Below are 17,072 nucleotides of genomic sequence, written 5' to 3' on the forward strand. Positions count from 1 at the left end.
GGTGTACTTTTTAACTTAACAAAAAAACACGATTATAGTCTTTCATAATCATTTCCAAAGTAGCTACATAAATCTGTTTTTCCTCCTCTAATATTTTCATGTAAATCAATCTCTCTTGCCTCCTCTACCCTCATTTATTGTTTGCAATTCTCTTCTGTGAAAATTTTCCAATTTGTCCTTGTTGTCCTAGCAAACAAATATCAAACACAGATTTTAATAGTCCCTGGCTGTGTCTATGTAGCCACAGGGATGGCAGGCCGAGGAGTTATTCAGTGAATTCATACAAGGGAGACAGAAGACAAGGTAAGCCACTGTGCAGGGGTAAGACCTGTCCACCCCGGGTCCTGTGCCTAGCAGCAAGGTCACAAGGGATGTTGTGGCAGGGAATGATTGATTTTGTTGCCAACCTCAAAGACCAAGGCTGTAACCTCAAACATTCCATGTTCTTTTAATAACCCATTAGAAATCTGTCATCTGTGACTTTGTTTAAATCTTTCTGAAGCTATTTTTACTCTTAGTGAATAGGACCTTCTTAATGTGCCACCTGGACCCTGTCACCTGGCTGAGCTGGAGTGACTAGCTTTACCACTAAGACCAACACACAAATGTTTCAACCTGCCTCATTTCTGCCTGAGCAATTGTGGCAGAACTGGAGTCACCAGGAAATGATTGCAACCTCTTCGATTCACATGCTTTCTGCATATGGTCTCCAATTCTCTGTCATTCTTGGTTGTTTGGTCTTGACTTTTATCTACAGGATAATTTTAGGACTATGTTTTACTGAGATAATCCAGATAAATAAAAGTCTAGATAACCCCAAGAGGTTTTACGTTTGTTTCTTTGCTTTTTAGGATCATTTAAATTTAATATGAAAGGTTCCAAAAAAGTAATGTGTAGTGAGAGTACACCTGGAATGCCTCCCTCCCTCCTGCTAGCAGGTCTAGGGTCCTGTGCACTGGAGCTTTAATGTCCACAGCCTTAGTAAATAAGACCTCTTTCCTACCTAGTCTTTTGCCACCTTACCAGCCTCTTATCCTCTCTCTGTAAAGTGAATTCTTATGCTACATTGAGCTTTTAACTTACCATTCCTGAAAAAACCATGTTTCTCACTGTCTCCATACCTTTCTACATTCTGGTTCCCTTTGCTTAGAATGACCTTTGTTATCTGGCAAGTAGAGCAGTTCACAATCCAAATTCTCCATGAAACCCTATTCCATATTCTTTGACCTCACATAACTCACCCCTTAAACTTCAATCCCACAGACTTTTGCTCACACCTTTATTTTAATAAGTCTTAGATTTCATTGCAATTACTTGCTACCCTTTCAACTATCTACGTAGACTGTTAGCTCTTCCACAGCAGGAACCACATCTTCTTCTATAAACAACAACCTAGCATACCCTGGACCACGATAGGTAATGGGGCAAGTATCTGTTGAAAACACAAATGAGTAGGAGAATAAATGATGGAGCGGTGAGAGAATTACTATAAACAAACTGGCTTCCTGTCAAGCACATACACACACACACACACACACGATATAATCACACATATACCACATGTGCACACATACAACACAGGCACCACTCACACTCACACACACACCACATACACACACATGCACACACACACCCACACACACACGCACATTCAGGACCAGGTAACTAGAACAAGGCAGAGGCTGTGTAAAGTTGCAGGTGCCACTCCTCTGCCTCAAAAAAAACAATCAATTTGTAACTTCTTGTATTAGTGGCCTTGATCAATTTTCTTCCTTGTCTGAAAGTCATAAAGACTTATTTTTACTTTTCTCCGAGTACATTTGACCTTGATGTTTCACTAAAGAATTTATTTTAACTATTACTGGCCTAGGATTTGGTTGTTCTACTTCAAAGGAATCTTCAGCTATTTTAATGTATGTAATATAAGAATGTGAAGTGAAAAACATTCACACATGGGCTGCTTACCTCCACTTCAGGAGAATTAAATAAAATATTCAGGAAAAGCAGACATACCATTGATTTTTCCATAATACCTCAATACGTATCACTAGTTGGCAATCTGTCAGGCGGGTTTCAATTCAAGTGACAGTCTTCATGTTCAAACCAATTTCGATTAATTTTTTGAGAATCATTTAAAGAAACATGACATCAGATACCTGATTTAAATCAAGATGTATGGCATCTTATACTTTTCACTTACCTTGTCATTTTATGAGGAAAAATACAGTCATTTGTCTGGCACTTTTTTTAATACTGTGTACATATAAACTCACACTGCTTATCACTCCTGGTTTCATTATCCTCAAGGTAGTCACTTTTTTCCTCCTCTTAACAGTTGCTCCATTATTTTATTAGTGTCCAAAATGAGACCTCATAGACAGTGATGATCATAGAGTAATGGAAATTAAAGATAGAAATGACAGATTAGGTCTTCTTGTCTATTTCCTGGGGCTAATGTTCCTGTCAGTCTATAACTCACTGCTTTAGCCTGTCTTGTTTTCAATGACACTTATGCTGGGACCTCAACCATTTCCCTTGAGGCTCTTGTCTACATCCTAAGACTGTCTCTACATACAGCCAGAGGGAACGATGAAGGCTTATGCAATTATCAAGTGAAGTCAGGCCCATCCTCACATGATCTGTCTACAAGGCTAGGGATGTGGAGGCTTGAGCGATTAGCCACCAAATCCAATCACTACGCCAGCCAGCCTGGATCACTCAGGGCAGAAGTGAAATATTTTGTCATTGTTTTCTCCAGCAGCAAGTCAGAAGCTAAGAGACAGAGATTGGTTAGCCATCAGTTTTTACACTATTTTAATTAGTAAGAACCACAGTCCAGTGTGATTCTTAGCCATCCCATAAGCTAAAATTTTGGATCCCCAGAAACTATGCAAACATTTCAGAGGTGAAGACGGTAAGGGGACTCCATAGAATTTAAATAGCTAGTGGTATTATTCCCTCATATCCCACTGCACATCTGTCAGCCAAACCTTCTGCCCTTCTCCCCAATCTTTCAATAACAGGTTGCCTCATATGTAGCTGCCCTTTTACAAACACCTTCCTCTAAATCTTGTGGGCTCTCTCTGTGATATGACCTCAAATTCTACCCAAACTGAGCAATCCTTCATTTTCACGCACAGAAAAATTTCATGGCATTTTGACTTCCCCAAGTTTTCTGACCTGTGACTCAGATTTCCTTTCTCTAACTTCATTCTCTCTTGTCCTTATCCCTCAACTTCAACCCGTTCCAGAACATTTGCCCTCTCCTAACATCTATGGGCATCTATCATGCCTTGACTTAGTCATCAGCTAGCTAAGTTCTCAGAGTTGAGTTCTTCTATCCCTTTATCATAAATCACTCCCTTGGGCTCTTCAATCATTTTTATTGCTCTTCTCCAAATGCTCACCCATTTGTCACCATATTTATTGCTTTGAGAGTCCAGAACTACATTCAATATTCTAGGTTTGGTCTCGTCAGAATCACATGGAAGGGGTAGATCATTGACCTCAGGGATGTGAGTCCTCCATGGCAATGTCTGAAATGACATTGGTTCCTTTTTTCCACCTGTCAAGCTGCAAACACATATCTAATTTGCAATCCAAGTAACCATTCTGAGATGGCTTTTGCCTTGATTTCTTTCCAGTTTTTCCTGTTCCACTGATTACTATTATTAGTTCACATTTATTGATCCCCTTCTCCTCCCACCCTCCTTCAGGACCCAGCCAATGCAGAAAGTAAACTCTCAACATCTAAAGGAAAGTAGAAAGTCGCTTTTAAAAAGTAAGAGAGGGCAGGGCACAGTGGCTCATGCCAGTAATCCTAGCACTTTGGGATGTTGAGGCGGGAGGATGGCTTGAGGTCAGGAGTTGGATGTTACTGTGAGCTATTATCATGCCACTACACTCCAGCCTGGGCAACAAAGCAAGACAATGTCTCAATTAAAAAACAAAAAGGCAATAGAAAGTGAACAATGGGGATGCTTGTATAATGTGAGTGTACTTAATGCCACTGAATTGTATACTTAAAAATGGTTAAATGATACATTGTATGCTATATATTTTTTATCCTAATAACAACATTCAAAATGTAAAAAATGAAAACAAAAAAGGAATACACTACCGGCTAACACGGTGAAACTCTGTCTCTACTAAAAATACAAAAAAATAGCCGGAGGTGGTGGCGGGCACCTGTAGTCCCAGCTACTCGGGAGGCTGAGGCAGGAGAATGGCTTCAACCTGGGAGGCAGAGCTTGCAGTGAGCCGAGATCACACCACTGCACTCCAGCCTGGGCGACAGAGTGAGACTCCATCTCAAAGAAAAAAAAAAAAAGGAATACACAAGGTAACTACTTTGTCCCACTCGTGTGTGTCTAGGGGAAAACAAGTCTCATTGAGAAATGGTAATTGGGGATCAGGCAAAAATACTCTCTTATTCAACACAGAGTACTTCCTGAGTCTCTGTATGTCACCCCTGCTGACAGTCCTGGTGAAAACAAATTTCCACTCATGTCAGTCTTGCAAAGCTCATCAGGCTCTGGGAGAGCTACATTGGAGTCTCTGTGGCTTCATGTGTCTCCAACAAAATCATCAGCTAAATTCTGCCTGTGGAATCCTCGTGGCTGGCGGCAGTGTGAAAAGGAAGAGAGGGACAGCTTGATTTTCAGATCCCAGCTGGAAGCCGCAGGGCTGCGAGTCAGAGGCATCATCCCTTGACTCGTAAATGGAGAAAAAGATGATATGGACGTCACTGGAATGGTATAAATATGGAAAGGCATAGTGACATTTTTACCCATTTGCTGTTCAGAATATACCCACCCTTTAGCTCTATTCCTCTCCATGCAGTTGCTCCACGTCATGTCTGTGTAAGGAGCAGTGACATGTGGGAACCAACTAAGTCATCATGCCCTCACTTACCCCTGGTTTGTCCCCCATTCGTTCCGAATGCAAAGGTGCTTATGTACTGGATCCTTCATGTAGCCTTCGTAGCAGAGGCATTCCCCTTAGAAGCAGGGTAAGGAGGAAGAAAGAGAAACATGAAGGAATTGATTAACATGTCTGTGTTTGTAAAAATTAACATGAAATAGTCAGGGTAAAGTCTTACTCTGATATTAGCATGAGTGACACAGTAAGTTCCGTTATGTCATATACTCCTGTCTCCACCACTCACATAAATGGATACTCCCACCAATCTCTCCATTCTCCAGTGTGTGATACTTTTCATAGAAGAGGAATCTAATATTTAGAAAGCACCTATTATATGTGTTCTGTAAGCACAAAGACCAAAAATCCTTTGAGGAAAGTGACTTTTTCTTCTTTATTTTCTCAATGCCCAGTATACTACAAGGCACATACTAGATGCATAACAATGTTTAAAGACTGCATAAGTGAATTATTTCACCAAATATTTCTAGGAATCTTGGAAAGTAGGTATTATTGGCTATGTTATGCTAATGGGAAAAACAGGCTTGAGAAAATTGAAGGCTTGTAGATAGCTTGTAAGTGGCAGAGTTAATATTTGAGCCTATGTCCATCTGACTCCAACCTTTTTCTCCCACCAGGCCAGGCTGCTAGCTCATAGAACAACTACTATATGCACAGGAGGCCTCTTACAACGGTTTTAGAGGCTCTTACAATTATTTTCTCTAAATAATTATCCTCAGATAATTAATTATTTAAGTAAAAATAATTAATTATCTGGGAGTGGGTCACCAGAAGAATCATCTACAATTCCACTTTTGTTTAGGATATCACTATGTTTCATTATAATTTGTTATTCCATTAGTATACCAAGGGATCCATGAACCTTCTGGAATTTCATGCAAAACTGTACATGTGTGTATATGCATTTTTTTTTGAGGCAGGGTCCCATAACATTCATCTGATTTAGCAAATCCAAGATCCCCAAAAGATTAAGAATCATTGCTCTATTCACTACTGATTTTGAAGAAAATTGTTGCTGCTTCATTATACTGATAATCCTTTATGCAATGACATGTAGCCCAAACTACTGAGGCCAGTTATACTACAACACTAGTTCCTACTATTTAAATGTCTGCTTGTTTAATTTATAACTTGTGAAAAAGCAAAGTGTGACTTTCTGAAATTTGTAAATAACAAAAGTGCCATGTCCTAGTGAAATGATGGGTATACCATTTCTTTATCTCTCCAGAAAGAAACACTTTAAGATGATATAAATAGAATAATAGCTTTGAGTGCTATTTTGTCTTTCTGAAGATAAAACCCAGTAAAAATGAAGTGAAGGGGCCTTACAGTTAAGGGGGAAGGTATTGGACAGGGCCTGAGCAAGAGCTTTTTTTAGCATCTTAGTTTAGCCATTCGTTTCAAGATTGACCTACAAGCGGCTGTCCATCAGAGTCTCACTACCAGGTCACACCATTTTTGTCCCCACAGCTGTTCAGCTCAATGTGCTGAGAAGTAGAGTGAAAACTTCTTCATTTAAAAAAAAAAAAAAACCCACAGGGAGTATTTGATCAGGACATTACCTCCTGCATGGTGAATTCTGACTTCCACATGGGCTGGATCCACAGTAGGTTCAAGTTTATTGGCTTCAGTGGTACTGAGCTATATCTAGAAATGGTCAGGGAGCTCTGAGCCAAAAATAGAAAAACACAGCTTGAAATTAGGTGGCTGATGAGGCCAGGCACGGTGGCTCATGCCTGTAATCCCAGCACTTTGCAAGGCCGAGATGGGTGGATCACAAGGTCAAGAGATCGAGACCATCCTGGCTAACATGGTGAAACCCCATCTCTACTGAAAATGAGACAAAAAAAAATTAGCTGGGAGTAGTGGCGGGTGCCTGTAGTCCCAGCTACTTGGGAGGCTGAAGCAGGAGTATGGTATGAACCTGGGAGGCGGAGCTTGCAATTAGCTGTAGTCCCAGCTACTTGGGAGGCTGAAGCAGGAGTATGGCATGAACCTGGGAGGCGGAGTTTGCAATTAGCGCCACTGCACTCCAGCCTGGGCGACAGATTGAGACTCTGTCTTGCGGGGGGGGGGGGGGGGGGGGGGGGGAAGAAATTAGGTAGCTGATGATAAGGTTTGTGGATGAAGGCTGTTTGTCTGATAAAAGGAAAGATAAAGAAGGCAATTACTGGGGAGGGCAAAAGAAGAGAGTACCAGGAGCCTGGCTTCGTTGAGAAGGCTTCACACCTTCTCAATTCCAAAGAAAGCATGGATGCTAGCCTATAAGCTACACAGGGCAGAAACAAGGAACGAGGTTGGTCTTCCCGCATATGAGTAGGTCTTTGACAAATACTGTGCAGTAGAAAATAAATTAATTAAAGGATGTGCCCTATATTTGCAGATATTTACACCCCACCCCCAAGATGCAGATAGGTAAGCCAATTAATAGGTCAAGGTCTCAAATATACTTTTCCTTTTGGGAAAGATACTCTCCCGGTTGTCTTTGTGTGGACATTAGCCATGCGCATGATATTTAGAAGCAGGAAGTAACCTTAGGAGTTTGTCAAAGCCATCACTCTGACTCTTAGAACGGTCTTGGCTAGCTGCCTTGCCTAGAATTAGGGACTGACAAAAATGGGAGTTCTCTTCCTCATTTGATACCTAGTTACCACAAAACATGTAAAAATAAATGCAGTAACAGCTCAGAGTTCAAGCCGAGCCTTATTTTCCTGATGATGGCAATACCTACCATTTGTATAGCACATTTACCTTCTCAAATTGCCTTCGTAGTCATTATCTCCTTATGAGGCTTCCGTCACTCATTACAATGTGGGGGCATACTGCCGACAACCAATAAAGCTTTCCTCCACATAATGTCAGACACAGTCCAAAGTCCAAAAAACAGAAATTTTCAAACACATCATGCTAGATTTTGAGGATCTCCAAAATTTGCCTCTCACAGGATCCTCATTTCTGGAACCCACCAAGTATCCCTCGTCTGTATTCCTCCACAAAACCAGTTTGGCCATCTCCAACGAAAGGATTTCAGACTTGATGGGGGAAGTTGCTATGGCAACCAACTGCTAAATCTTAACTTTAAGAGGGGTTTCGTGAAAGCACAGGCTCCGACTGTTAGCTGTGAATTTTAAAGACCCCACAAGGGTGTTGGATGCCCTCATAAGCTAGAAGTGTTACAGTCTCCGCATCTGCTGTGACAGATGGCGGGAACGCATGAGGCGCCGACTCCATGGTGGTGTACATAGGACTCCAACAGAGAGATGTGTCATGGTACAGAGGAGAGCCCAGCCAGATAGAGTGTGCCCTGCAGGAGCACTCAGGCAACCACACTGCCAAAGAGAAGAGGCCCTGAAAGGTGGTCGTGCAGAGTCTGGAGACAGCTGCACTTGATCTGTGCTTGGTACCCTGACAGTACATGCCTGGAGGTACCTTGGATGATGGACAGTGCCTTTGGGCACTTCCCATTCTACAGCTGAAGGACTGAGGCACAAATCTCATTTAAAGATTAAGGAAAAACCTTGATGCTAGGGGTCCTCAGACATGGCTGGACTCACCATAAGTTCTCCATGAGGAAAATGCAGATCAAGGCCAAATGCCCTCAGCCACTTCTATGCTTCATGTAGGGGTTGACTTTTATGAAATGAAATTGGGTGTGCTCCTTCTAAAAAGGGAAATATTTGTAAGCTATCTGACTTGGGTAGTATCTCATTGTTTGGTCTCCCTTCCCAGCAGAGACATCAGAAAAGAGGTAAGTCCAGGGTCAAAGAGCCCCAAGCAACTCTGGGAAGGGAGTCAGAGGGAAGTGTGCCAAAAGAACATCCTAAAGGAATGTGCTTTAATGGGGTCACAGAATGGAGTGTAGAATGCGTGGGCAATCCAGGCATCAGGAACAAAATCGAGACTGAGCTACACTGGCAAATTAGGTAAAAAGCAAACCAACCAACCAACCAACCAACCAACCAACCAACCAACAAAAACAGGGAAGGTTAGAGAGAGAGGCAGTGGTTCAGAGCAAGCAAAGAAGAGGGCAGCTGGTTTGAGTCTGGGAAGTGGGTCGGATGCCCCTCAACAGGTTTACACATTTCCACATGGTTGGGTCTGGCCTATGGAAAGACCTGGGACAGAAGAGATTTCAGTGAACATCTTGGATTTAGCTGGGAAGCCTATGCTCCTTGCAGAACCATAAAAGCTATGTATCTTGAAAAGGGCAATGAGGGTCTGTGGCCAGGATTGATGGGGGCTGTGAAATAAAGCAGGTGTGTGAAGCCTCCACGGCTATCCATATGGCAGAACCAAGGCCAGGGAGAGGGGAAAGAGAAAGGCCACTGGAACCAGGTAGTCTGTGTCTCCATCAAAAAAAACAAAACCAAAACAATCAAACAAACATACAACCATAACAAAAAAACCCTTGCAAAGTGCAGGGAAAGTCAACCTCTGGCTGCATCCGGGGAGCATCAAGCCATGCAGCCCTAGTGCTTTGCTGTTAGCCCCACTTAACTAGAGGCACACCTGGGGTTACAAACCTGGGGACATGTGGGAGAGAATGTCAGAGTGCAGTTGGCAAAGGGGGCTAATGGCAAAGCATCAGGGGGTTGGGGCTCTGCTGCAGTCACACAGAAGTGAAACAATTCTAAACCTTCTGCCTTAGTTCCTTTCCTGCAGCTTGAGCAGTGGGAACAGGTTTGAATAATGGTCAGGAGTGTGAGTTCTGAGTCAGGCAGCCTGAGTTTGAAGTCCAGCTAGGTCATTAAACTAGGTAAGTGATCTTGGGCGGATAAGTCAATAACTCTGTGAAAGGGGATAAGAGTACCATCTACTTCATGGTGTTACAGTGAATCTCCAATTACATAAGCGAAGTAAAACACAATGCTTGACACATAGTGAGCTCTCAAACATCATCTATCCTTATTTTTACCAAAAACCATTTTTTTCTAGGCATTTCCCACCAGTCTCCACTGACCTGGAAGGGCACACAGTAGGCTTTCTGAAATTGTCAATGCAATGAACCTAACTCACATGCATGCTGAATTACCAGACAGCTAAATGATAGGAACACAAATTGTCATAGAATGAGAACGGTTAGAAGAGGTCACAGTGCTCAGCAGAAGATTGGGAATGGCGGACATACCTTGGGGTACCAGCCTACCATTTCTCAAGTGCATGCAAGTTCAAATTGGAAAGACTTTGGGCACTTAATGATCTTAAGAGCATTTGCTAGTCCTTAGTATATCCCATGCATTGGGCTGAGTGCTCTAGGTACATTACATCCCTTCCAGGTAGCACGTTGCTAGAATAGAAATACAGAAGGAGGCTGGAATGAAAAACAGATCAGCAAGTTTTCTCCAGCTCCAGCTCTTCCATAGATTCCTGATACATCTTTAAAAGGTCTATAAATTGCACAAGGAAGATATAAAGAGGGAGCAAAACAATGCTTTTTCTGTCTTTATCTTTTCTTTTTATTCTATTTATTTATTTCTTTGAGACAGGGTCTCATTCTGTCACGCTGGCTGGAGTACAACAGTCCAATCTCGGCTCACTGCAGCCTCGACCTCCCAGACTGATGCAATCCTTTTGCCTCAGCCTCCCAAGTAGCTAGAACTACAGGTGTTGCACCACCCACCATGCCTGTTTAATTTTTTGTATTTTTATTAGAGACGGGGTGTACGTCATGCTGTCCAGGCTGATCTCGAATTCCTGGGCTCAAGCAATCTGCCTCCCTCAGCCTCCCAAAGTGCTGGGATTATAGGTGTGAGCCGCTGCACCCAGCCTGTCTTTGTCTTTTCTTTCCTTCCTTAGTGTATAAGTTTTCTATTGCTACAGTAAAAGCATACCACAAACAAAGTAGTTTAAAACAACATAAATTTATTATCTTACCAGAATTTTAACATGAGTTTCACTTGGCTAAAATCAAGGCGTCTATAGAGCTATATGGTCTTCTGGAGTCACCCAGGAGAATATATTTTCTGTGTTCTTGCCTTTTCCAGTTTCTAGAGGCTGCTGACATTCCTTGGTTCATGCTTCCTTCCTCCATTCTCAAAGTCTGTAATGGCTCTTGAGTCCTCACATCACACCACTCTGACCTCCTCTTCTACCTCCCTATTTCACTTTTAAGAATGCTTGTGATTACATTGTGACCACTCAGATAATCTTCCCCCAAAATCTCCGTTTTAAAGCTAGTTGGTTAGTAACCTCCATTCCATATGCACCACTAATTCTCCTTTGCCATGTAACATGACACATTCGCAGGTCCTGGAGATGAGAATGTGGACAATTTTGGGAGTGCATTATTGTGTCTCTCACGCCTGGTGTTCTGGAGCATGGTGCAGGTGACAGGTAAACAGAGACTCCCTCGGGGACGCTTTTAGGAAGGATGCCTGAGGAGAGCTCCAGGCACCAGGAGGCTGCTCCTTTGCAGTGACTGAGCATCTGTGTTTGTGTGTTTGTGTGTGTGTGTGTGTGTGTGTGTAAAAGTACACAAGTGCACTGCACAGCTCCATGCATCCATATGGGCAGACCCCTCAGTATGGCTGGGAAAGCACATGTCCCAACACTATGACATTTCCAAGTAAGCTAGCTAGAGGATTTCAAAAATAACGTCGACTTGACTTGAAGCCAATTCCCACACTCAGCTCTTGGGAGAAAGGCTCTGGGATGGAGTGTGGGAGGCGATAAAGTTTCTTACTGATGAGCGTGTGGGATGACCACATCACCAATGCTTTCCAATTCCAGCATTCATGAAAAGGAGAGTCTTTGCAGTATTGTTTCTCAGCTGCTACCCAAAATGAAGATGCTGTACCTTAGTTTTGTCTTGGGGTTTGGGATCTTATTTTTAGTCTTCCTCTATGTCTTTCCAATTGGAAATTCATTCATTGTTATAGACACTGAGAAGCCATTAGCAGGGGAGGGGCTTCCCAAAGTCATTTTCAGCAAGGATTAGAAATGAGACATCTGGAAGGGACTGAAGAGTTGATGGGAGGGCTTTGCTGTAGACAAGCAGCTTCCTGGCACACAGAACAGTAATGCTTAGTAATGGTTGTTATTTAAATAGTTTTGAATGACAAATATGTTGGATCTGACATGTCTGGGGAAATTAAGCAACTCTTTATAAGCCCACCTTTGCAGATTTCATGATAAATAAAACACAGACTCTGCTTTAAGTAGCTGTGGGACTTTGGGCAAATCATGTAACTTCTTAAAGAATTCAAATGTGAGTGTAAAGCATAGAGGCAGTTTATCATTGAGACCCCTCCAATCATAAAGCACCAATCTCTTGTTTTCACATGTAACTGAAGGTGCTTCCTTTTCTTTAAAATCCAAGTAGGAGCATCGAAAGTTCCTCTGGGGATCAAGCTTCTCTCAGAAGTGAGTGTAACAACTGAGATTGTCCCAAATCCTTCCAATCCAAGCCAGCTGGAGAACTAGGGTACCAGAGACTAGCTCAGTTACATGGAGAACCCCCACCTCTGAGATTAGCTCTTTTTAATTTCTCCCAAGCACACTAACTTTGGGCATGGTACACAGCCCATCTGTTTGGTTTGGTGTTTGCCTGACAGCGTGGGAGGAGCAGCAAGTAAGCACAGTCTTAGACTTCAGATGTTTAAAATGTTGTACTTTCTCCTCCTTATGGGAGCCTAGAATCTCTGTGATGGGCCCACATAAAACAACTTTAACACCTAAGATGGTGAATTTTAGATGTTTCAGTTACCTGCTACTCTCCCAGAGGGATCCAGTCATAGATTATAACAGAAGTAAGGGCTAGATATCTTAGACTCATCCTCTATTGAGATCTCTCCACCTCAGCACCTGAAGAAGATGCGAGTGTGGTGGGCTGGGGTAGAGGGGGTTGGCGGGGAGTGGCTGCACATGATGTACAAAAAGCTCCAGGATTTGGGCCCCAACTCCAGCAACATTTTGCTTGGGATTCTTAGATATCACTTTAACGCTTTCCGTTGCTCTAAGGGATCATACTACTTTGGGAAGAATCTATTTGTGGTACTCAATTTACCAAAACCAAGTCTTCGTAGAGACTACTGTAGGTGAATGTCTTCTACAGTGAAAGTGCAAAGCAGCCTGAAATAAGAGATCCATGCTCCTGGCTGTATTGGAACCCAAGAAGCAATGGGAGAGCTTTAATTCATGCCACACCAGAATTTGAACCCTCCCTCAGGGAAACCCCAGCTCCGTTTGATAGTATAACAGACTTGAAGACATTCCTACTCTTTGACCCAGTACTCTCTCACTAAGATTCTTCTGAAGAAAATAACTTCAAATGTGTCTAGCATTTTTGTGTAAAGATGTTCATTTTAATAGCATTTATAAACATTAAAAATTTAAAGCATCCTAAATGTCAAATAATAGGGGACTATTTAAATGAGCTATGATATAGACATACAATGGAATACCAAATGGCCATTAAAATTATGTGTTTGAGGATTATTTAACGATTCTGGAAAAGTTATGATGGAATGTTAAGTGGAAAAAGCAGGAAAACTCTACTAGACTTAGTATGCTTCTAGGAAGCCCCTAAAAATCATGCATAGAAAAGAGATCAGAAAGGAGGACATTAAAATTTTAACAGTGACTTATCCACGAGATAGAAATATAGATGATTATCATTTTCTTCTATAAACTTTTCTAATTTTTAAAAAGTTTTCTATAATAAACATGCATTAATTTTATCATCATAAAATGTCTAACCCCAGTAGTTAAATATCCCCTGGCTGTGTGACAAATGGGTTATGGAACTCATCGTAAAACGTAGTTTTCTGGCTTGGAACTACAGTTAGGATCCCTCCAAGTCTTCTGCCAGAAAATGACCCCAGTTTTGGCCAATAAGTTCTGCGGCCCAACCACATGCTGGCAGTCCACATGGTCTAGGCTCGAGATGGCAGTGGGACAAGGGAGTTGGGAGGCATGATCTGAATTTCAAGGGAGTGATTGCAAGAGGCATGATCTCTCTGACAGTTACCCGCTGCCCGGTGCTCCCGCCTACCAGTTTCGGGGTCACATTGGTGTTCACAGGGGTCCAGGAGCCGCCGGGCACAGAGGTCCATGGCCCAGGGTCCACTGGAGTTCTGCTGAGAGAAGAGAACCACTTGGGCAGGGTTCAGCCAGTCACTGGCATCCAGCTGGCTCCCCTCCAGCAAGATGAAGCGGCTCCCTGCAGGGTGAGAGAAAGGAAGCATGCCTATGTGTGCAACACAGCACACGTCCACAAGCCACTGAAGACAAGGAAATCCCAACCTGAGAATTAGTACCAATCAGAGATCCCAGCCCATCATTACTCCCAGAGCAAGGGATCAGCAGACAGAGCCTGGGCCATCACTTGGACCTCTGTGAGGCCAGACATTGAACTCTCCAGCCATAGAGTCCCCTGCTGCCTTGCTCCATTCTATCTTTCCAGGGTGTTCTTAAGGAACACAGGGACAGAAGAGCCCTGTGATGGCCATGGCATGTCTCCATCAGACCCAACCACAGGCACTGGCACTCCTCCAAGGAACAGGGGCTGCTGCCTGTCTTCACGTGCTATGAGAATTGCAGGCCCTCTAACACTGCGTGAAGTCTCCACCTCTTTGCAGCCTTACAGCAAGTCAGAGAACAGACATTAACAAGTCAATTAGGTGCTCTGGGCTTAAATGATTCAGGGACTCTCAGAACATATATTACTCCCTCATTATATTGGGGTCCCCCTGGATGAAAGCAAATTATTACTTCTGAGTTCTAGGCTTACAGCAAGTTACTGCAATTAGGAATTTCTCACCCAGGCATACCAAACTAAAGCATGGCTAATTCTGAAACATCTCTACTACTCCACTTAGCTTTTTCCTTCTTAAAGGCTAAGGGAGTCTTGGGGCCTTCCTACCTTTAGCCAGTGGGCTGTGCATTTCTCTCAGAGACATATTAAAAACGAACAAAAATGGGAGAGGGCATAGAGAAGAAGAGGTGATCACTTTAGTTTATTTTTTTAACCTGCTTTCTAAGTTCATCTATGGGCAATACAATTGTATCCTAATCCTTACTTATTTCAGTTTGGTTTTCCCTTGATAGAGTAATAGGTAACAGTGACTCTTGTCTTCTCTAGCCTTTGCCCAACTGGAAAACTTTGCTTTTTGGGGGGTAAGGTCACATCCTCAGAAGAATGGGCTCACCATCAGCAATCAGGTGCTCAGGGACATGCAGGGTGATCTTGACAACGAGAGGGCAGTTGACGTGAGAGGAGCACACGAGGCCAATCACACAGCTAGTGATGCTGATCAGGGTCAAGGTGGTCTTATTCACAGGACTTCGGGGAGAACCCACTGAAAGTGAGACAAAAGCAAGATACACGGTGGTAAAAAGTTTGGCATTGAGAATCCAACTTGGGCTTTTTGCCACCCATCCTGGCAAACAGGGGAGACAGCTGGCAAAACCAGCCCATGGAGGGAACTGTCTCTGGCTGCATGACCTCAGTGACCTTCTTCCTCACAGACACCATGCCATCAGTTGGAGTCAGAGGGGACTTGGCCAACTGGTGGCCCTCAAGGTCAATAATAGTCTGTTGACCATTTTCAGTCTTCCTGGGCCAAGTTCACAGGAGAAATCATAGAGGGGGCATTCTCTTCCCCTAGTTGCCTTACTGAGCTCCAGGCATTTGCCAAGGGTGGGAGGGATGCTTTAATCCCACACTGTACCTCCCATCGCTCTTCACAGAGGGCACTCTGCACAGAGCAGCTCCACCCCCATGGTGCACACTGCTGCTCCAGGAGGAACTTTCTGAGCTGGAAGAGCTTGTGCTTACTCTGTGGGCAAGAGTTCTACCAAGTGACTCTTACTCTGTGAGACCTGGAATGAGGAAAACGAGGAGCGTCTGCTCTGTATAAGCAGACAACGTTGTCACACCAGGATGCTCTCCACAGTCCCGGAATCATTGGAGGAAATAATCATTGCTGAGGATTAAGAAACACTCCCAGGGAGGTGGAAATAGGGATAGGGAGGAAGGGTGTTTTGTTTCTTTATTTTTTTATGTACCACTGTTATATTTTTTTAATTTTTTGTTTCTTGGCTTTTTTTTTCCTGTTGGGGAGAAGATGAAATGCTGTTAAGCAGGGGAGCCTTATGCTTATGGAAGCAGAACAAATGTGGGAAAGTAAGAAAGCAAGACAACAAAATGTGTGGGTCTTTTGGAATTTTTTTCTCTTCTGTGTTAATACTTATTATTGATAGTAATAAAAGGCTTCCATTAAGGCAGACGTTGTGCTGAGTGTTTTACATATCTTATTTTATTTTTAATATTTGCTTTCCAACAATAAGCCTATGAGTCTGTATGGGAGCCACCCACTTTACAGATGAGGAAAATAGATCTGTAAGAGGTGATGCTCCTTGTAGCAGTTAACACTCATCAACTGGTGATTGTGTGTCAGGCTCCAGTGCTCAGGGTTTGATGTGGCTCGTATCATTGACTAGTGTCCCCAGTCTTATGAGCAATAGAGGGTTACAGAGGCTGGAGAGCATGCCTAGTCCCAGGAAACTACTAACATGTGGAGACAGATAAAAAATGAGATCCAGATGAGGTTTCAGGCTGCAGGAACAATGCACTACTCAGTCTTTGGGCCCACTGGTGCCTTTGGAACTGATGTTCTCAGGAACACAGGTATGAGTTTTTGGTTTATGGATATACTTGTCCTTTAGGGGAGCAGTTTCCTCTGGGTGCATGTGTTGGCAGTAGCTGGAAAGGAGAGACTTGAAGGCAGAAGGTAGTCTCTGGGTCCTCTGTCCTTGAGAGATGGAAATATTCTGTTCATGTTACTATCCTTTCATAATAGAGTCTATTTTCCTATGCTTACAGGTTTCCAGCCCAGTCCAGGCCTCAGATGCAGATCCACCTTATCTCAAAACCTCACCACCTCCTCTCGCCACCTTCTCCCAAACCCCGCTCCTCCAACTACTTCCATTGCCCAGCCAATGGCACTGCCACCTATTTGTTTTCTCAAATTTAAAAACTCCATTATATCCAGCTCTTTCCTCTTGCTTACAAGCCACACCCCCACCCTGCCCTCACCAATGCCATTAAATCTTTGTCTCTTTAGGGTATGTACCTAGCAGTGGGATTGCTGGATCATATGGTAGCTGTATGAGGGACTTCCAAACTGTTC

General features: G+C 43.1%; 1 protein-coding gene across 3 annotated transcripts in view; it reads right to left on the reverse strand.

Moving 5' to 3' along the window:
* The window catches only part of ASTN1 (astrotactin 1), a 311,322-nt gene that overhangs the window by 155,140 nt on the left and 139,110 nt on the right, over positions 1 to 17,072 (reverse strand). For 2 of the 3 annotated variants that reach the window (XM_010367398.2, XM_010367397.2), the window contains exons 6-8: positions 15,090 to 15,239; positions 13,934 to 14,101; positions 4,915 to 4,999 (exon numbers count right to left, since the gene is read on the reverse strand). In XM_010367398.2, coding sequence (XP_010365700.1) covers positions 4,915 to 4,999; positions 13,934 to 14,101; positions 15,090 to 15,239 — 403 coding nt within the window. Of the gene's footprint in view, positions 1 to 4,914; positions 5,000 to 13,909; positions 14,102 to 15,089; positions 15,240 to 17,072 lie in introns of all 3 variants that reach the window. The other variant, XM_030937122.1, reaches the window with a different exon arrangement.

The sequence above is a fragment of the Rhinopithecus roxellana genome, chromosome 8 (genome assembly GCF_007565055.1).
Source record: "Rhinopithecus roxellana isolate Shanxi Qingling chromosome 8, ASM756505v1, whole genome shotgun sequence".
NCBI classification, from domain to species: Eukaryota; Metazoa; Chordata; class Mammalia; order Primates; family Cercopithecidae; genus Rhinopithecus; species Rhinopithecus roxellana.